The sequence below is a fragment of the Magallana gigas genome, chromosome 3 (genome assembly GCF_963853765.1).
Source record: "Magallana gigas chromosome 3, xbMagGiga1.1, whole genome shotgun sequence".
In the NCBI taxonomy this organism is placed as follows: Eukaryota; Metazoa; Mollusca; class Bivalvia; order Ostreida; family Ostreidae; genus Magallana; species Magallana gigas.
The window spans coordinates 35,089,395-35,111,330 of NC_088855.1; the positions used below are offsets into that span (position 1 = coordinate 35,089,395).

The following is a 21,936-nucleotide window of genomic DNA, read 5'->3' on the forward strand; positions in this document are numbered from 1 at the left end:
TTCAAACTCTAAGTGTAATAATAAAGTTGGTTAGACACCATAATATATTTTAGAAGGATCGATAAATAAATGAAATATGATTCCACAAATAAGAGATTGGTACCAGTTTTCTGTTTGTTTTACATGATTTTTTTTATTTCATCAAAGAAATTGGAAAAATTAGTTGTAAACAATATTTAATAACCTTAAAATTTGATCTCGCTTAATTCATGATAACATTATCTAACAATTCATGTGCAAGATAACGAGGCATACCTTTTGATTTTTAGAAATAATATATATATAAATATATATATATATATATTAAGCATTGTTGATCTTTTTTAAACCTATGGGTAAAAAGTTTATCAAATGTCAAACACATTAGACAATTACTTTTTAATATTTTAATTTTAAAGGAAATTTAAACGAAAATGCAAACTTTTAGAAAAATTGCATTTTTGAATTGACTCTGAATATTATTAAACTGATTCCCAACAAAACTATACAAAAGTTGGATTTAATCAAACTTTTGCAAGAAGTCTAGGTAGCTTAGCATTAAAATGATTTCCAAATAAATCGATATTATCATGCATATTGATTTTTCGATAAGAAAAGCAGTATATTTGTTGAATTTTAATTTGTTTATAATCTTATTGGGGATCGGCTTGTCTCAAATTCAATTTTAAAAAAATGCAACTTTCTAAAAGTTTTGCAATTTCTTTCTAAAATATGATAAATATTTGTTTACTGCAAATGTTTGTCTGCTTTGCTTTGTTTTGTTTTCTGGTATTTTGGGTGGTTTTTTTGTTTTGTTCATAAATTTAAGATATATAATCAAATATCGGCTGTCATTTTTAGAAATATTTTTATTTAAGATATGTTTATCTGACCCTAATTATTGTATTATATTAGTTAATTATACCATGCTTAAATTCAGACCAAGTTCTGGCTCTAAAATATCTACCTATTTTTCTGTAAACACAGTTTTTTTAGTTTCTCTTGAGGAAAATGAAATTTCGTATTTAAAATAACTAAGAGCTTGTATCAATATCTTGGTTTGTGAAATAATGGTTCAAAAATGACAACTTGTAGATCCATTAAATGATATCTGGATGTGCCTAGCCTGGCCACCTTAACTAAGAAGATTTCATACAGTGTATACATTGTATAAGTAAGGTAACAGTATATGATATCAAGAAATCAATTTTGTGCAGGTTGATCGAAACATAAAGTGTCTTTTTAATTATTCGGCGAAACTTAATAAAAATTTTAAATCAAAATTGAAATTTTGTTCACCGAAATTTAGAAGTATCCCTTTATGCAACATTACGCCCATTAGAGGTGTGGTGCATAGTTGGACTTTAGTTTTGGATGAACCCTTGTATAACATTTATTTTAATCATTATCATAGTTTGAATTTACTTGTTGGTTGTTAATTATACTGTTATATGGATACCTTAAAGCACGATAATTTGTCACTATACGCTGATTTTGCACGATTTTGTCGCATCTGTGACGGTACTTTTGGATCAGCTCTCGTACCTGTGACAGGTGCGCTAGGTGGAATATATAGAAATGTAAATATTAATAAATAGATACATTGTAACTTATAAACAAGAGCACTTGCTTAAGGTGTTGTGTAAATTGTTACAGTAGTGTCATCAAGTGTTGAAGGATTTCCATGTAAATGTTTTTTTTATTTACATATTCGATGAATTCTCGATATTGCAAAACAGCAAGATCCTTTAAGCGTGCTCTTTGCAATCATTAATTTATAATTTGTTTGTTATATATAATTATTAAAATTTCATAAATTTGTGATAAAGGAATCGCAAACAAAGAATAATGTAAACATCATGAGGATTAAAAATAAGTCTATTTTGAATTTTTCAGGTTTAGACCTTAAATAAATGTGACAAATTTTAGAAACTGTAATATGTTCAAAATTAATCGGCAGATAGAAAAATCATGCAGCCTGAAAAAAAATATTTTACGGCATATTTAGCAGACTTGATGCATATACAGCGATGACCTCTAATTCGTTTTCTGTTTTGGACGATTTCAGCATTAGCAGTCTGTCTTTATTTTTGAGAATTTCGATTTTTAATCTGTATTCGCTGACTACACTACCGGTACTATAAATTGCAGGTCGTTGATCATAGAAGTTTAAGAGGGCTAAATTTTGGTGACCATCTTAATCTATATTACTCTTAGTCTAGTGATTTGTAATGTATTAATATTTCCTTTACAAAATGACACTTAATAGTTACAAATATCTTAAGTTATAAGGGATATCTAATGGATATGCTTGCTGACCATCTAGCATTCTTAAGAGGGTTCCAGACTCTTTAGACTCTATTGGTCTCCTTTGGTAGGAGAGTTCTATATAAAAACACAAAAAACACCTAAATTTAAAAGTTAAATAAATCAATTTTTTCTTTATTGGTGGAATTTACTTCATTCCCCGAACCAAATTTTGACAACGTTTTGATCATAGCAAGGCATCTTGCTATGTTTGAAATTTTTGGCGAAAGACAACATGAAATTTGATATATGAAATAAGAGATAACACAAAAAAGTAATATCCAACATTTATTTGTAACGGAGTACGTGATGCTGTAGATAACAACAAACATGTTCATCAAAAATTTCGTTTTAAAGTCATAACAATACATGATATGAGATCACATGTGATTCAAGAAACGAAACTACCTGCTATTCCGTTAAACTTTTCGTATTTATACATCACCCCCAACGGAAGGTACTTCTAAGATGCTTGAGAATGCTTATTGCACCTATATACACTGTACATAATCGCAAAACATCAATGAAATACTTTATTGCAGTAGTACATTCCAAAAAGACCCAATGTAGTCATCCAGGCCTTCGGGTAATTGCATAAGACTAGAGTGCTCCTGCGAACTTGATATCTAAATGCTGACTGAGTATTCCTTCTGAGTATTGAACAAGACCAAAAAAAAAACAAAAAACCAAAGACTAAAATGATGAGACCTTTCAAAATATAAAAGAAATTCAAAAGTGTTTGGTATAAATTGCGAATTCTGAACATCAAAATGTTGGCAAGCAAAAACTATATTCCCAAAGACTTAAGACAAAATCAATTGGCTGACAAGATGCAAGGAGAAAAAACAAACAAAAAATACATGTAAAATCAAATAGCACATTATGAGCAATCATGAGAAATAACAACAAAGTAGCCTATGTTGTTATTTTAAAAAAAATCAAATGGCAAACAGTCAAATTCATGTTGCAAGTGTATCATAGATCATGAGTAAAATGAAGGCAAGGAGCCCGGATGTCCTGACATCACGTGATTCAGCGTGTTTGGGAAAATATTGTTAGTTGATGTCGTCCAGTATGGAGCGGGAGGGGTAAGGAACCCTGCCGTTGTCGTTGGCATAGGAGCATGGGGGTGGAGATAATTCAGTCTGGGGGTGGAGTATCCCGACATCCCAAACATGTCCTGCTGATATCTGTAGGCTGTTGTATCCGGTGTGGAAGGTGTCATAGCTTGTGTGAGGCCAACGAAATCAAACTTGTAAGCGTACCGTTTGCCATGGACCTTTGTCATGATATTCTTGTCGTAGTAGTACCTCAGAGCTCTACTGAGCTTGTCATAGTTCATATTGGGCTTGGATTTCCGCTCCCCCCATCGGCGAGCCACTTCATCGGGGTCAACCAGCTTGAATTCGCCGTTACTACCCTCCCATGCTATGCAAGTGCCATTACGTCTGTCTGATAGTAGTTCCAGGAGAAACTGCCATAGCTGAATCTGTCCACTTCCTGTAAAATTATGAAGACGAAATAGACAAAAATGGCGGATCGTATTACAGTGTTTAAAGTGATCCAAGTGTCCGATTCAATTAAATAACATCAAATAGTATTAGATGAAAAAAAAAAATAAGGGAGGGGAAAAAGCATTCAAAAAATGGAAAGCTATGAACTGCCCACTGTTATTGCAGGTAGCAGAAACAATAAATTTTCACAATACTAGATGAGATCGCAAAGTTGACAACGAACCAAAGGCGTTAATTGAAACAAAACTTCGACTAATATAGTACAGGAAACACAGGTGTTTATAAAGGGTATATGAACGCAATAAAGTGAGAAAGCCATCTAGGCCGAACCATACTCTTTAACGAGAAATGTAATTGTATTAGCAGGCTCTATGACTCAGTTATAACAGACAACGAAAAGATACTAGTGGATGGATAAACATCTTACATATCCACGTCTTTATGAATGTTTCACAAGAAATCACTGACAAACTTCTTTTAGTGTATATGAGAATAAACAAAGCGACAATTACCTGTGCTGGATAGTCTCCCAACTAATGGCCCCAGTAAGGTATAGGGATCTACGAAAGAAAAAACACGTGAAAAATCGAACTCCAATTAATTAATGAAAGTTAAATTCAGACGAGAAACACAATATCCCGCTAATTCAAATCCGTGTGGAAAATTTTACAGTTTTTTTTTTGCATTTTTAAAGAAGCAAAATATCATCAAAATAATTGAAAGCTAATACAATATTGTGCACTCTGCGTTTTTTTTTTCTCTTACTCAATTGCCTGGTCACCCAGGGGTATAGGATTATTTCCGGTAAAGGTCCGGACTGGGTTTATAAAGCCAATTTTCCCGTTCAAATTAGCCAAAAACTCTATTATGATAAAGATTTGCTTTCTTTTGAGACTTTATACACCAGAAATAATTGTATTTTAACCCAATCTGGTCTTTCCCTTCGAGGAATAGGCCCAAATTAATATGCTGAAAACACGCCGTGCGTTGTTGGACAACTGTCATAGAGATAAACGCTTTGATTCTTTTCTGACATCTAAATATCGGGGGCCACTCGATATTTCTTGCCGTTGCAATTTTCAGCTTAAGTGATTTCTTAAATAAAGACACTGCCCAACTTCATTACTGGCCAGAAATTTATGTTTCAAATCATGCAGGTGCACTTTTAAATTTCTTAAGTGTTAGAATATATTGGCAAATCGATAATGTTTTTATTCACGATGGTAAGATGCGAGACGATTCGAGAATATGGTCAATTTCCGTTTATTTCGAAGCTGTGTGATTATCTAATGACCATGAATAATCTTCCATCGGGCACAATGTTTAACCTTGGAATTACTTCAATTATGCATATTCCAGCCGAATGATCTAGTTTTGGATTTTGTATCATTTTTGTCTCTCTTATGATTTATAAAGACCCTAAGAAAATAAATATTTGAATAAAAGAATTGAACTGAATGATTCCATTTTAAGAATTAATTATCATATCTACCTAAAATTTTGACTTATGATATTTATGGCCATAAAATAATATTTAGTGACGAAAAAACCAAATATTCTAGCTGTAAATTTTGATAATTGTTTTTTTTATCTTTTTACAGAGATTTTCTTCTTAAGGAGATTAAAATAGTCTAAAAATGGCCACGACCTCCCGTACCCTCTTAAAGCGTGGAATTGTTACCACCAAATTGTCATCAATATAGACAAATAAGATAAAGTGCTTCACACATAGCTATATTGTATATGTAAACAATGAATATGTTATTTTACCTTGTGAAGATTGACTAGGTTGTGGTGACCAGGCTGATTTCGTAAATCCTGGGTCTGAAATGTAAAAAAAAAAATAGAATAAAAAGTTCAATAAAAAGTAAATACTAAAATGTTCATATTAATGATAAATGCGAGATAATAACAAAACAGGGTTTGAATTCTCCTTGAAAAGGACCATCATACAATTTGTTTTTCCCTCCGCAGTTTCAGATCATAATTTGCGCGAGGCATTACGACAACCACCAACCTACCTGCGAACATGAATGGTGCGTAACCAGTAAACGCGCAAGGATGGATGAAATCCGTGTATTTCAATCCATGCCGCATGGCCAATTTGTAAAAGCTTTCATCCAGCATTGAAACGGGGAAACGCAAATGCCCAGTCATTAAGTTCGAATTTCAAAAGATGCCTCAGAAAACTTGAAAACTCGTCACAGGTGCGACACATGTAAGAGTATCATCAATAGCTCTCACTTTCAGTTAAATACATCTGTCTTAGAAGAGGATGTTTTCACACATTAGCACAGCCTTGTCTCATTTGCTGATTCCACATGAGATTTGAAATCTTATGATATTGTTTCGCTACGTAACATGTTAATATTTAAAATCAGAAAGCTTTACTCCTATTCTTCACTCTGTTATTAATCGATAAGTGAAGGGGCGTTATATCGCGTTTTAAGAAAAGGTGCTAACCATTTGAACGTTGCAGAGTAGCTATGGGTTTAAACGTTTCAATGCGCCGACCAATCAAATGAGAGATATGCATTCCAATATCCCATATACTCACTTAGAATACATAATTTTATCTTTATATTTCTCGATATTTTTCTTAACATATATTTTACAAGATCTATGGTTTTTGTTTTCACATTGATTTCCCTCAAAAAATACGAATTAAAAACGACTTACAGAATATTCGATATATTTTTTATAACCATGCGCTATATATTTTCATTGGTGCATAATTTCAAATCTCTACCTACACATGTACAGATTTCAGATTAAAATGATTTTACAGAATTATAACGAAATACAATCATGTACACGAAACAGTACGAAGATAGATTTAATAATACGCACGTGTACGCACATGTTAATACGAATATCATAACAGTGTATTAATTTACTCTGTATGCATGTGCTCAACAGGAATAATTATTGAGGTTATATTGACGTTCCAAACTTTTAATGTGCTTAGTAGTGCCGAATGGCGTTGTGAAATATTAGCTTAAAGAAGCGTCAATGTCTAAATGTTTTCAATCACAGATTCACTTTTATCTCATTTGTAAATGAACGGAATCGCAGAACGAGTGATGTGAGCAACGATTTTCCATACATTGATGTTCAAAAACAATACGAGAAACGGGAGGATAACCGAATTAATCAATGTCCAGAACACAGCGAAAGCAATTAAAATACCAATGTTAATAGGATTTGACAAATACGGGAATATGTTTTGAAATTAGAGATGCAACATTATTGAGCAAAATCTGAATTCAGTATCAGCATCGGAATAAAATTTAGAATTTTTCATTTATCAACCATTAATGTGTTTTAATTGGATTTGATCTCATAACAAAAGGCAAGAAATAAAAAAATGATCGTGGAGGACTAGATATTGAGCGGAAATACATCCAAATAAAGAAAACCCAGAAAGCGTCCGTCCGGGTTCTAATTTTACCGATTTTCAAAATACTTGAAATATGATATATTAATGAGATATTCCTTTCTGCTAAAAATCCTGACATGTTAACTGACATTCTCTTTTAAATGCATACCACAACTAAAGATTATTCAGTCAGATTTTTTCCTTTCAATTGTAGCCTCAGCCAGATTTTAAGTTCAAAGTAAAGGGATAAATAAACGCATTTTGTATCCAAGATTTCAAAAAAGAAACTTTACTTCATTATTTCCTTGAGCAAACTTCATGTGTTTACTAAGAGGGTCAATTCTAACACAGCGCAAAAATTGGCGTTAAAAATGATTTCCGGCACGGGGTTCAGACGGAAAACTTCAAAGTCTGTTGACAAACCAAGACAAATTAAGACTGTTGGTCAAGTTATGATTCCATTGTAAACAATTTAACCACTTTTATAAAGGCAAATCGTAAGCTCAGTTGCCAGTTCTTTAGTTTAACAACCTGCCATATTTTGACCGCGAAACTGAGAAAAATCTGGGAAAGTCAATAGACTCTAGGTAGAAAATAAACACAATTAACTTTACAGAAGACAGTGACAAAACAAATAGACTGACAAAAAGGTCGCCGATTTTAATGTCCGCCTCTGTCATACTATTTGCCTTTGATTCGAGCAATGTTCACCTTATTGCACCAATCGTGTGATATCACAGATGCAGGGGGAGATAATCCGATTGTGTGCGGATCAGCCGAAACGCAAACTCCCCTTAACCCAACAGTAAATTAACTGAACTAACCAAATGATCATAACCTGCTACAGTATCTTTAATGTGAGAGTCTTTTTATTTGCTTTGCTAACACTTTAGGACCTGAGAAATGCTCTTTATGTGTGCCGTTTTATGTTAAGACTACTTAAGTGGCACTCAGCGCATTTAGACATACTCCTCGGATGATATGTATCACTCAATGCGAGTTGACAATTTCACTAAATTAATTGATTGGCATATCTTTTAAAAAACTAAATAAAAAGAATAAGTGGAAATAAGTTTTTGTCTTAGAATGTTAAACTGCCACATGCGTGAAAGTATCATTTTAGAGTTTGCTTCATTAATGTTTATTTTTTTAGATGTTAGGTTATGTAGATGGAATTTGAAGTCACCAAGACTAGCTCTTTCCCGTAAACAGTTTCCATACTGCTCCGACTCCAAAGCTTCACTGCCGCATTGGTACTTCCGTTGCAAACACAAAATAGTTTGCAACCGCGTGTGACACACATTTGGTAATTTTATTTTGAATATCGTTCCTCGTTTTACAACAAACAATTGGTGTTTTGATCAAACTGCTCCCCCTGTATGCTGTATACTGACCTGTATTCTGTTTCATGGATCCCCCCGATCCATGGACAAACGATGTCACACTGGGTCCTATACAGTTAGGGGAAGTGACTTGTGCTGTACCTGATGAAAAATAAATCAACGAGGAGTGTAATGATATCGGATCGAAACAGTTGAAAACGGGCCAACGAAAAATTATATTACGTCACTTGCAATATCCAATATATTACGTGTTACATGCATTGTGCGTGTTTTTACAGGTGAGAAGGATTGCCGTCAGACAAACGACCATGCGTTAATTCTGTGTGGGACTGACGTGAGAGACGATTCGATGTGATTTCTTATTACATTTGCACGTGTTCAAGTGTACATGAATCATACCATGTCTCAGAAAGTTAAGGTGCGAGAACAAGCTTTCTGCGTTGTGGGGACCAAACAGGTGAGTGAACTGTTCCTTGTTCATGCTGCAGAGTTGTCGGCCCTCGATGTTGTGGTACCGGGTCACTTCCATGTCCCTGAGTTTGAATTCATTGCGGGACCACTCCAGCCACTGTTGTACGTCCCCCTCCGACCAGGTCTGGGGATCTATGGATGAAACGGATAGACGCTAGTACATCAGTCACAGATTTGAGCTTTAAGTCATTGACATTTTCTTGATTTGAGAATAACCTTTCATAAGTAATTTTTGTCAAAACAAGATAATTTTTGTTAAAATCTAAATAGATTAACTTCAATTGAAAACAAGATATGAAATTTTGTTTTTGACATACTTTTAAATAGAAATCTGAATCCCCAAATCAATTAATACATGTGCATGTCTGAAATTTGATTTAAAAATTGATGTACAAGTAATTGGAAATGATGCAAAGTAAGATATGAGTTAATTTATATTTTGAATGATTTATATATTCATTAATGATGCATGCATATACCAAAAAAATTTATTGTTTAATATGTAACATTTTATATTTCATGATTTAATGTTTATCATGGTGAATATACATATAATGTTAAAACTATATCTTATAGAATAATGGTTTTAAAAAATTCTTGTTTTTCTTAATTAATCTTTTTAATGTTAGAAGGACTGCTTAAGAAATATGCAGACATTCTTTTTTCTACATTGATTTAAGGGCAGTGTATGCCTTGTTGAGATGAAATGGAAAGAGAGAGAGTGGTCCAGTTGTTTTTATTGTTTAAAAAACTGGCTTTTATTTTCATTAACATCACACTTTACATTGAGTTTTGCGAAAATACATCTCCAACCATTGTTGTCATTGAAAGAAAAAAATAAAGAATATTGGAAATATCGTTATTGCTGTCCACTGGAGAATATTTCACTACACGTGTGGCGCAGGTCTTTCATTAAATCGCTCAGCAGGACCTCTCTAAAACGGTAATTTTCAATCTCAAAAAGGAAAATAAAAAACCGTGAACAAGTAAAATAGGTGTATTAAAGCTAATCAAATCGCACATGGACACAGACTTCTCGCCAAGGTCTCGATACCTTTGGTGTCTTTAGTGACACGCGCCACCTATATTGTAATTATCGGCGCGCAATTTGGCACCTGCCCGCGACTCGGTGAGGAGCAAACCAGCAAGACCTCTAGATGAACAGGACCTGTCAAATTCAACAATAGGGTCTTTGTCGTCCAAAAAGTCGATCAAATACGTAAACAATGCGCAGGATATAAACGATCGAAGTATGTTTTGAACAATTTTCATCAACTATTTTAAAGACTAGATACAAATTATTCATCACAAAATTAAATAGATATGTGGGATATATATCCGTTAGAGGTACATGTTCATATACACATGATGTGTCTGGCATAAGTTAATTGCTATCAGTACGAAAATTAAACTTTTCGCCGAATGAAGACTCAGATAAACGTTTACTGCAATTCATACCAACTTCTCAAGGTTTTTATTTTTATTTTATGTTTAAATAAATGTTAACAAGAAATGGGGTTAACAAAGCAATTGTTCATGAGCGGGGGGAGTGTAAAACAAAATAATTAACACGGGTGACTTCCAATCCGGTAATTACATGTATCTTAATTTCCCCAATGCATATTTATAAACAATTCACGTAGGTGTAGACTTGCTCATGTGCGCGGGAATAGTAATCGAGAGAAACATCATGGGGGAAATTAAAGGCATGACAGCAAACACAATTAAATAGTACATATTTTTATGATGTCTACAAAATTATTTTTTTCTTCATAACTTTTCTTACGAGAAAATATTAACAATATCAGTAAACATAAAACGCCTTCCTCTCATCTGATCAGTGAATGGACAAAACAGAACGTCAATATGACCCCTTTAGGGCCCCTCGACTCAAAATTAACATTTCTTAAATATCTGTCTTTTTTTTCTTTTTTATCCGAATGCTTTATCTCACTATCAGCATGCCCACATCGCTTTCGCGTCGACTTCTGATAACTTTCTGAAAAATGCTCGCGACATCACGTGATAAAGAATATATCGAACGTGGGCGTCATTGATTAATTATTGAAAATTATATTTTACAGTTATAGATATAATTCGTGTAGTTTGATGGAAAAAGGAGAAACATTTCTTTCTTTAAAAACATTAATTATATATAGCTTTAAAATAAATCGAAATATGCATGGTTATATTTACATTTTTGATATTTATGAAAAAAAAAAATTGCATTTCAAAATTGCATCATTGCATCATGAAAATATTACATCGAAAGTCCTTAAGTGTTTTGGCGGAAACAACCCAACTGTCTTGTATTAACTAGACGCGATTTCAGTATGAGAATCGAGAAGGTCCTCAATTTGATTTACACACAAGCGTAGTGCAAAAATATCTCATGGGTTGTTCAGTATTCTTTTTGACATATGAATTCATTGTTCAAACACAGAAATATAAGCCTTTTTGTAGATTTTTAAAGAAAATGGGAAAATGGCCCAGGTTGCAAATTGATAAGACATTTTATAAAGTTTATGCAATTTCATATTAATATTTATATTGAATATCAACAATTAAATGTCCAATAGAACATTTTTATAAGTGTTTCTTTGAGCTTTTATTTTTGTATAAAAAAATTATTGATGCAAATTTTAATTTTTGGGGGCAATATTTTAAAAGTCTACGGATAAAGCCTTCAAAATGCATATCATCAAACTTAAACAATAATATTAAAAAAAAAAAATCCAAATCCAAATGAAATGATGATATAATATCGTTTATTTTAAAAATGTATTGCTTGCACTAAATTTTCACATTTTTTTTTTTACTATTTTAATCTCCTTAAGAAGAAGGTCTCTGTTAAAAGAATTTGGAAAATTATAATTTTTTTTTTTTTTTTTTTAATAAATGTTAGTTTACGTCCAAAAATATCATATTTAAAAGTTTAAGGCAGATCTGTTGCTTAATTTGTTGACACCCCCCCCCCCCCCTTCAAAAAAAATGTTGAGTATATATACAATATAAACAATACTATCCAAATCTTTGACTTTAAAGAATAAAAATCTGGCAACTGAAAAAAAGAAAAATCAGACCAGACAGTTTTTAGAAAATCCAATTGATGTTAAACATCTACTGTATATAATGATGACAAAGGTCGTTTGTACATACAATATTATAAATGATAATTGTGAGAGCCATCCCATGGTACCCTAATTAATCTACATTGTATCTTAACATCAGCAATTCTACCATTCTTGAATTTTAATACTGACAAACAGACAATCACAGTAAGGTTTTCAACATTTTTCATCTGTCCTAAACATTTTCAATATCATCTTTTGCTATTCGAAGGTAGTGGTGGTGTTGGTACTGGTGGGGGGGGGGGGGGGGGGGGCTGTTTAAAATCTAGAGGTTTTGAAGTCAGACACAAAAGAGCTTCATGGTTATTAAAATAAGGAAAATCTTTTGGAAATATAGTAACACACATTTCTTACCCTTACCTATAACATACAAATAGTAATTGAGTAGTAGTACTTATTGTGTGCACCACCCCACTCCCCCCCCCCCACACACACCCGTTCAAAATGTGTGAAGATGCTTAGAAACCATAGACTAGTACATTGTACTGGGTGTTTGTGGACGCTAGTTTAGAGCATTATTAAATCTTGTATAAAAGGGTTATGTAATCAAAATTCATTTGATAAAAATGTTGTTTATATATTTATAAACATGGATGCAACCACATTATTTTTCTTCAAAGACAAAATTAAATAAAATCATTCACTATCACCAGTGGTGAATGGTGAAATTCCATCGAGGGAACAGGACCAGACTTTACCGAGTCTTAGACCCCGGATTTTTTAAATTTAATTTAAAAAACTAAAGAAATCTGTCCATTAAGAATTCGCGCATTATTTCTAGTACCTGATTGGTGACTAGTTGTTATATATCATATAACTTACACCATAGAATAATTTATTACATGAGTATTACACGATTACCTAACCTCTCTTCGATTAAATCAAGAATTACGTAAAGGAGATCCTTGTATATATAGAAATGTTATCAATAAGGATAAAGTTACATGTGTCGATGTTAATACAGCAATGAGATCATTTAATGGCGGATTTGTCGAAATGTCAGCGGTACACGAGTCTTTCGTACATTTGATAAAATATGATTAGGAATAACTGATAAAATTCTTAAAATTGGCACTACCCAACTTCTGACTTGTCCATTTTTGGCGAACCGTTATACATTTCATTTTTGCGACTGTGTATCTTTACTGTTAATAAATACTGAAACCCGTGCAAAAGTGAGCTAATCGTTTATTTTAGAAACTCTTTGTTCAAGTATTTTATGCTAAAACATTGGCTAAGTGTACACATGATCAATTCAAATAATCTCGGGTTAACATTAACTTCTTCAGTTCAACAAAGAAACTGCAGCCATACGAACCCGGAAATACTTACACACAGGTTACTGCGAGACGGATACAATCTTGTTAATTGCTTGGTATCATAGTATTAAAAGATGAGAGTTAGAAGTGAAGATGGCCATGCTTTGAGTACTTTAATTTGTTACATTCTGATGCTTTATACTGCATGTACAAGTATTTGTCTTCATGCGTCTCACCTGCGGGAACAATGACTTTCTTGGTTTGCATGGTAACTCCGTCCGTGTCATGTTCCAATTTGGGTCGACCAGACGCAACATTTGTCTCTTCGATACATTTTGTCTCACAAACTTTTTTAACACTTTCATAGTATGGAGGTAAAGATTGTGCGCCCTGAGCTTGTTTCTGAGTTGTGTCCCCGTACGGCACAGACGAATAAGCAGATTGTTGGTTAATAAACATGTTTGGGTAATTTGGAACTGTGTAGAATGGGTTATTGATATCATCCATGTCAGCTCCAACTTCTCGGGGTAACATCGGATCTTCTGTATTGCTAGTTGCAACACCTTCTTGACTTGAACACCTGGCGTTCGTCTCATAGGTCTGTTGGTTAGGTTGGTCGAATCTGGTGCCATACGCGGGGTATTGAAGATATTGCTGCATATTGGCCAGTTCTGTGGAATCTATGCTGGTCACATGGTATGCGGTGGATGCTCCCCACATGGAACACGTTGGCTCCGTTACTATTCCAGGTTCGCTTTTAATTGAGCGGTTGGAATAGTCCTCTAGGTTTCCACTTTCCCTGGTGGTGGCAATGATGTTTCCGACAGTATTGGGCATGGGTATAGACACGTTGTGGACTGCCAAGTTGTTCGCACCAGAAGGCATAGGATTAGAACTCGCCTTGTGAGTTTCCCCCTTATCCGTTATATCAATGGCACCGGCGGAACTTTCATCATCTTGATTCGAGGGTGGGGTAGTACTAGATTCGGCCATAGGTGTTTGATTTTCATTCCGGAGTAGGGATTCTGTTGGTATTAATGGTGGGATCTGTGGACGTTGTTGAAATCCCTCTGCTTGTTGTACAGCGGTTGTAGGGACCCTTTGGGTGATACTGTCTTGGGAGCCCTGTCTCTCCGAGATGAGGGCTGGTATGGGTAACGACTGAGCCTGTTGACATGATTCTGTGGTTTCTCTTTGTTCGCACTGCTCCGTGTTGGGAAGATAGGCGGGAACAGAGGAACACTGGTGAGATTCTAAGTTGTTCCCTGGACTAGATCTCTCTTCAACAGAGCGAGAGCGCGGGGGAAGCGCAACAGTATCTTCTCGATGGTTTTCCTGTTAATCAAAATTCCACATATTCACTACATGCATTTTAGTACATATCAAGCTGTTGAAAAATATAGTTGTTCGTACTATGTAATGAAATGGCTCATTTTATATGACCGGAATACCTGTCTATAATATAGGATATCCTTATCGTCCGTTCTAAACGGAGATGTTGTACTCCCCTATTTCCTAAAGATTCTTTCCTCTTTAATTTCCATTTCCCCGCTCATAGGAAATTGTTCATGTCGGTGAAACATTGCATGAAGTAGTGTTACGTTATAATTATACTTAGCATCCGAATAGTAGTGAAACAACTGTAAGATGTATAGAGTAGAGAGTACTTACCATTTTCGAGACATAAAAAGTATTGAACACCAGAAGGAAGCAATTTGAGAAAAAAACTCAACCCATAAAGTGATAACTCATATACATAATGCAGTGTTGTTGTAATTTTAAAACGAGGCTAGAGGCTTGTCATATTTCTGCGGCGACAAGTGTATATTTCAGAAACAGGAAGTGGGATACTTATCACGACGAAACATACAGGGCAGGAAACGAGGTTCGAGAGGCCGGATGAGAGCGTAACTTATCGAGATAAATACTTTTCAAGTGCCAAACACTTTCTTAGTTGTGTGACTAAAATTCATAAAACTTCGTTTCACTTATGAATAAACAAGATAAGCACTGTACCGGCCAGATTTCCCGCCTTTGATGACGTCACAGGCCACCTGCTCATATGAGGGCCACAAAAGATCGCCAAATGAGTTGAAGTGTTTAGCCAAAGATGCAAACAGGCAGACTTTGCATTTGGTGGATAAAGGGATTGGGATTGTATAGCAAGGACAGAAAAGGAAACTCGCGTTTGCGGAAGTTTTTCTCTTCTCGATTTTGTTGGAGATTTTCGCTGCTGTGGCTACAACAAAATGCCCCAATGACCACGCGTTAAGAACAAAGTCACGTTATCTTAAGGTGTCCGGGATTGAATCGTTCAGACACTCCCTTCATCTCCCTTTAGTTTTGTATAAATTTACCAACAACAACCCCTAAATATTCTCCCGTGCAATTTTTTTTTTAATTTTCAGAATTTTTCCTGGTCTAAATACTCTCTTAATTCTCGTATTGATTGATTTATTTGATTTATTTATATCCAAACTAGAAGACGATGTGTCCATGTTAAATCCACATTTTGACATATGCATGCAACACTAGTGCCATAGTCCGCTTTAGCATTCTCAAAGATGGTTTTGTTAAAACCGTGATTTACCGGTATTTATAATTCTGCATATGATGCACCAGGTATTTGATAGATACATGTACTTTGTGGATTGTACATGATAAATAGTTTGGATTCAGTAAACCAACTGATTTTGAAAATCTTTACGCATTTAACATAAGAAAGATCCTGCACAGATCCTGCTTAGAGTACATGTAAGATTCTTCATAACCCGTTTCAAACAGTACATGCAAACTATATTTACAAAATTTTGAAAACCCATTTACATGCTTTTATTGTGTAGTGAAGTTATGAATCATAAGCCTTTTAGTTTTCTCGACGTCATTAATGACGTATTTGTTGTTCCGGCAGGCAACTTTTCCCCCGTTCCCATTTTTTTTTTTATTGCCAGTTAAATTTTAAAAAGAATCGACATTGTTTGGTGTTACATGAAAATGTATATAGTTTGGTAAATAACTTTCTGTTTCAGTGTTATAAATAAATTTAAGGACATGTAAATGTTTATAATTTTTGGTCACAAATACATTGTATTCAAGTTAATTCTTATCATTTATATTTAAAAACAACTGAATTAAAACTGATGTAAATTATTTCAGTTTAGATTTATCTATAATAATAATTTTAATCCTAGAACCCATCCCCCGGGGAAATAATTGCTTTACAAATTGAAATCTGTTGTTTTGGTGTGTGTTTTTACAATTAGACTAATCAATATAAATATATATAATTTTTTTTTAATTTTAATTTAGGGTTTAGGATTTAGAATTGTCATTTATAATAAGGTACTAAAATTACACATCCAGTAGATGGTTACCGCTTGTTACCATGACGGGGAAGTATTTATCTGTTCCCTGAAATGGTCCATCTAATACTTCCCTATTGTTCTAAATGGAGATGACCTGTATTGAAGTACTTTCAACTATTCTGGTTTTGCCTTTTTAATTTCCACGAAAAAAAAGTCTTGTAACTATATTTTAAAGTATTTCCCCTATTATGATTAACTTTGGAAATGTCTTGTTAAAATATGATTCATGTAAAAGTGTCTTCATCTAATTCATTAATTAATAACACTGGCTGTCCCTTTCCAATCCTGGATATATTTGGTCAGGGTTAAGCAAACCAAGGTTTAAATAAATAGGTTGTACAATTTTTCACCTTTTGGCTTTCAATTCAATAGAATGGTCATCTAGTTGTCATTTAGCCTGTCTTTCACACAGAAGTCGTAATCTCATCATAGATAAAACTATAAATAAGTAAATTAAGATTACAAACCGTCAGACGGACACCTTTCAAGATATTGCTTTATAAAATGGTTGAAATGGTGATAGCTGAAACCCCTGTGGTTTTGAACTTTTAAACCAATCACGAAGGGCACTCACTTGTTATGGCCGAACCGTTATAAATAATTGCACTTTGATGATTGTCAAGCAAACGGCATCAAAGATACTAATCATATATTATATGATTTATTGGTCGGACATTATATGATTTATTGGTCGGCATTATATGATTGAAAGGTCAAACATTTTATGATTTATTGGTCAGACATTATATGTGTTATTGGGCAGACATTATATGACTTATTGGTCAGACATTATATGATTTATTGGGTAGACATTATTTGTACTATTGGGTAGACATTATACTCAGTACAGTACGAGTATATGTTATTGGGTATCCATTATATAATTTATTGGGTATCCATTATATAATTTATTGGGTATCCATTATATAATTTATTGGGTATCCATTATATAATTTATTGTCAGACATTATATGATATATTGGGTAGACATTATTTGTGTTATTTGGTAGACATTATTTGTGTTATTTGGTAGACATCATATATTTAATTAGGTAGACATTATAATTATGTTTTATTGAGGTGTTATACGTTTACATTAGGTAACCTATTACAGATATGTCAAATTTAATGTAAAACTCTTGAGGAGAATAATAATAAAAAGAAATCAATCTCTACATAGAATATATTTCAACCAAGAGATAATTAGAGTGAAGTATTTTAAAAATGCACATGTAATTATGTTTTCTTTTTTTATTATTATTATTTGTGCTTGCAATTTTCCTACTACAGAAAAGGAAGCCGCAATTTCTTTAAAACGGAAAATACAATAGGAAATGTACATTAGCAACTATTAACATTTGTTTTATAACTTCAAATTAATGTCACGTGTCTAATTCCGATTCAGAATGAACCATTTCCACATTCTAAAGTAGCATTTGTAGTAATGTAGTGCCTTTGAAAATAGAAGTGCTTTTCCTTGTATAAAAACTTAATTCATAAACCAGCAAATGCATGCATAAGCTCCTTTCATCTTCGAGGAAAACTATATGTATATCGAGATGATGATAATGAGTTCAAAGAAAATTATTTAATCACGTATTGTTCTTTTAGCATTCGAAGAGTGACTAATTAACTATGAGCCCGATTATTGAGTTTTAATGCGTTATTCATTTTCAGGCAAATTTTGTTCTTCCTTGAAAAATGGAACGAGGGCAATTTAGTCATAACGTCGTCGTCTGAACAACGCTTTTTGGGAAGCCATGCGCAATGGAGGGACATGAAGTGTACAAGTGATGATGGCGCACTTCAAAGGGAGTCCTGAGATTAAAGTCATTATAATTGTAAACAGATTGTTTTACATTAGTACTTTAAGGATAAGCAATATTGCAGTATATTCACCTAAAGATGGGAGGGCATGATTAAGTACTGTATGGCATCACCGGTGGTGATTGCAAGAAATCGCTCTTTTACTCATTATCAACATTTTACAAATATTTGTTATTATGCACATAAGATTTTCAATTTGCAGTAACTTTATTCAAAACTTTAAACAATCTGTAGTTTCTCAAGTATTCTTAAAGAGTTTTCGACCATACTGAAACTTTCTGCTTCTTGAGCTGGTTGCTCTAAGCTCAAATATTTCTTTTGACATTGCATTGCATTTCATTATCATATCTAAAAGCTATTTCTGCGTAATTCAAAATGGATCAACCTAAATAAAATATAAATTTATCCAAGTTTTTTTAATTTGCCAAAAAAAAAAAATACAACAACAACAAAAATGGAAAAAAAACAAGCAGTGAATCACGCATTTATAAATTAAAACTTATACAGATGATTAAAGTTATATACGCCCATGAATGCCGAGTACCAGGACAAATAATGTATAGACTGATCTGGATTAACATATAATGTACGTCGTGCTACGTTATAATAGGGCCAGCCACAGATTTAAACACTTTACATACTCTACATATAGAACCCAGAGCCAGGCACGCAGTGACTACACTCAAGTACTTGGAGTGTTTCTGTGTCTGCTGAATGAACTGGTCTTTTTTTCAGTTGAATTTTATTTTTCTAAACACAGACGAATACGAGACTTGGAGGGGTAACATTTAAAAAGTTTATTTAGAATTATCTAAAGTCAATCTCCCCTTTATAGTTGGAGAATTTTCCATTTACGGGATAACTTTTGGGATCCAAATATGTCATAGTCAATTGCATTATACTTTACTATTCACTGTACATGAATATAAATTCACAATATCTTAACATTATAAATTAAACGCATGTGGATGATAGGCATCGGATGGAGCTAGGATTTTAATCTTTTTTTTTCTTTGTACACCGCTTAATGTCAGTTAAGCGCCGTTTCCTTTTTTTTGTTCACAGCTTCACCAATCTCTTCCGTTTCGGATATGAATCATTTTCTTAAATGTTAGAAAGTGTGTTATCTCTTGTAAGCAAAAGGTTATCTATGAGGAAATATAGCGGCCATATAAAAATGTTAATTTGTTAGTTTTTATGTTAATGTAGAGTTTATCGGTTGGCAGAAACATTTTGCCTGTAAATTTCATTGTCTTTTTTTCTTCTTTCAAAACATGAGAGTCGTGCAAAAATCGTAAAGCAAGAAAAAAATAGCACATATTCGTAAAAAACAATATATCCCAATAATCAACTTGTTGGTAATTTAAAAATGTTTTAATTCTTGAAATGATCATAAATTGCATTTTTCTTCAACGTTACTCTAGTATCTGTTATTATTTAGAATTTTTATATTTTATTACTATGAATTTAGTTCATACATTTTTTATGAAACCCTCAAGGGCCGTTCAGTGAAATCTTGCGATACTGGAACAGCTACAAAATGGAGATACGATGCAATTGATTTTCTGATTTTTGAGAGATACAGTACCTTTAAAGCCAGAGCTTCTTTCTCAATATCAATTAAACTATTGACCGTAAGCCGATATGATTTTATATTCATTGGTGATATGAGCAATTTTTTTTGGCAGAAAAAAGTATCACCTAAAATTCCGATTTCAGTACATCTATTACAGTTTTGAATTTGCTTTGTTTTTTAACAAATGCAATGAGAAAGAAGTGCCGAATTGATAGCTTCGAAATTCGTCACTTAATAATTTTACAAAACATTTGAAGATTGTGGGGTTTTTTCGTCTTCCTAACGCTGTCACAATCTATGTTGACCATATATTTACCTATATATAGAGAAAAGTACTCAAAGACAACGAAGACGTTTTGAATGAAGTGGTTTTATTTTTTCCCCTCCCACGGATTATTGGTAAATTTGCTTTTATTTTGTAAATGTTTAGCTTGTCAAGATTTTTCGGATGACTCTGTGCAACCCCCCCCCCCCCAAACAACTTCAAAAAAACCCACAATTTTACGTGCCTGAACTTTAATTACTTTTCTCCATTCTTGGTAGAGGACGGATAAGAACACAACCAACCCCCCCCCCCCAACCCTGCAGGTTTTTCAACTACAATAGATGAACTCTGGGTTATATTTATCCTATGAATGGAAAAAGCTAGCGACCCCAGTGTATTATTCTTCGCTTGTACAGAGATAGACACCATTCCGGTGGTAGAATCCCCTTAATTTCTTGTTTTGTTCTTATATTTTGATAAACAATATGCGGAAATATAATGATGTTTCAGATTATCTATAAACATTATAAAATATCACAACCCTATTGGATGATATACATAATACTTAATTATCTGCTAAATGTCGGTGTCAACAAATTATATCTGCTGAAAGACAAACATCAACATATGCTCTAGACAAAGATTTTACACAGAGTCTGCTATGACAATGACCTTACCACATGGAAACTTGATTCAAGGGCACCATACATCACCTGCCTACATACTGCTTGTACATGTTGTCTTATGGTAAAGTCTGAGCAAGACTGGATCAAAGGGCAACAAATTATGGTCCAAAACTGTATGTCAAAGATATTTGATACGGTATGAGCTTAACCATTGACCTAAAATCTTTGTTGGCGGTCACAATACAGCTTTTACCCACAAGAACATGTAAAGTATGAAAAAGATGGGATCATGAGTAAAGAATATTTTCTTTGGTTTTTTGTTAAATATGTGGAATCTAATACATGTATTCCATCAGAATATTGTAAACATATTAGATTTGGCTGTGTATTCTATGTAGCGTTTTGGTAGAAAGCAGCTTCCGCTAAATCAAGTACATGAAGAAATGCAATACATATAATTAATAAGTAGAATGATAGGTACATTTAAGATAAACCTTATTCAAATCCATGCTAATGTGTTGAATATTTAATTTTCCCCAAATATCATACTTGCTAAATATAATATTTTGACAGTATATCCAGGAAAATTCAAACACTTGGAGGTAATACCGGTATAAACCCTATTCATTTTTTCTAAATGAAAAAATCTGAGGCAAAAAGCATCATACACCCCATCCCCATATTAAGTTTCCCAATGTCTTTATTTTAATCATTGTTTTATAAAAAGCTCAAAGAAATTTGCTCATTATCTATGAAACAACATGCAATTTAGTATTCATAAAAGCAGAAAAGCATGTCGAAACTCACATTTTTTTCTTTTTTTAAAAATTAAAAGGGGAAGGAATGATCCATGCCCCAAATTCTTGTAGTCTCAAAATAAAATTAAGGCATAAA

General features: G+C 33.4%; 1 protein-coding gene across 1 annotated transcript; it reads right to left on the minus strand.

Annotated features, from left to right (window-relative positions):
• Positions 1-2,560: 2,560 nt before the first annotated feature.
• Positions 2,561-15,212, minus strand: LOC105323138 (transcriptional regulator Erg). The gene is made up of 7 exons (XM_011422114.4): positions 15,055-15,212; positions 13,620-14,718; positions 8,922-9,125; positions 8,574-8,663; positions 5,571-5,624; positions 4,313-4,360; positions 2,561-3,786 (listed from the first exon to the last, which is right to left on the minus strand). The coding sequence occupies exons 1-7, from the start codon at positions 15,055-15,057 to the stop codon at positions 3,269-3,271; spliced, it is 2,016 nt and encodes a 671-aa protein (XP_011420416.3). The 5' UTR covers positions 15,058-15,212; the 3' UTR covers positions 2,561-3,268.
• Between the last annotated feature and the right edge of the window lie 6,724 nt (positions 15,213-21,936).

Bases quoted from the DNA above. Each gene is read 5' to 3' on its own strand.
- LOC105323138 (XM_011422114.4), bottom strand. The intron at 8,664-8,921 runs GTATGATTCATG...ATTTTTCATCAG, and splicing joins CCTTAACTTTCTGAGACATG to GTACAGCACAAGTCACTTCC. The intron at 5,625-8,573 runs GTCAGTATACAG...TTTACATTTCAG, and splicing joins ATCCATGAAACAGAATACAG to ACCCAGGATTTACGAAATCA.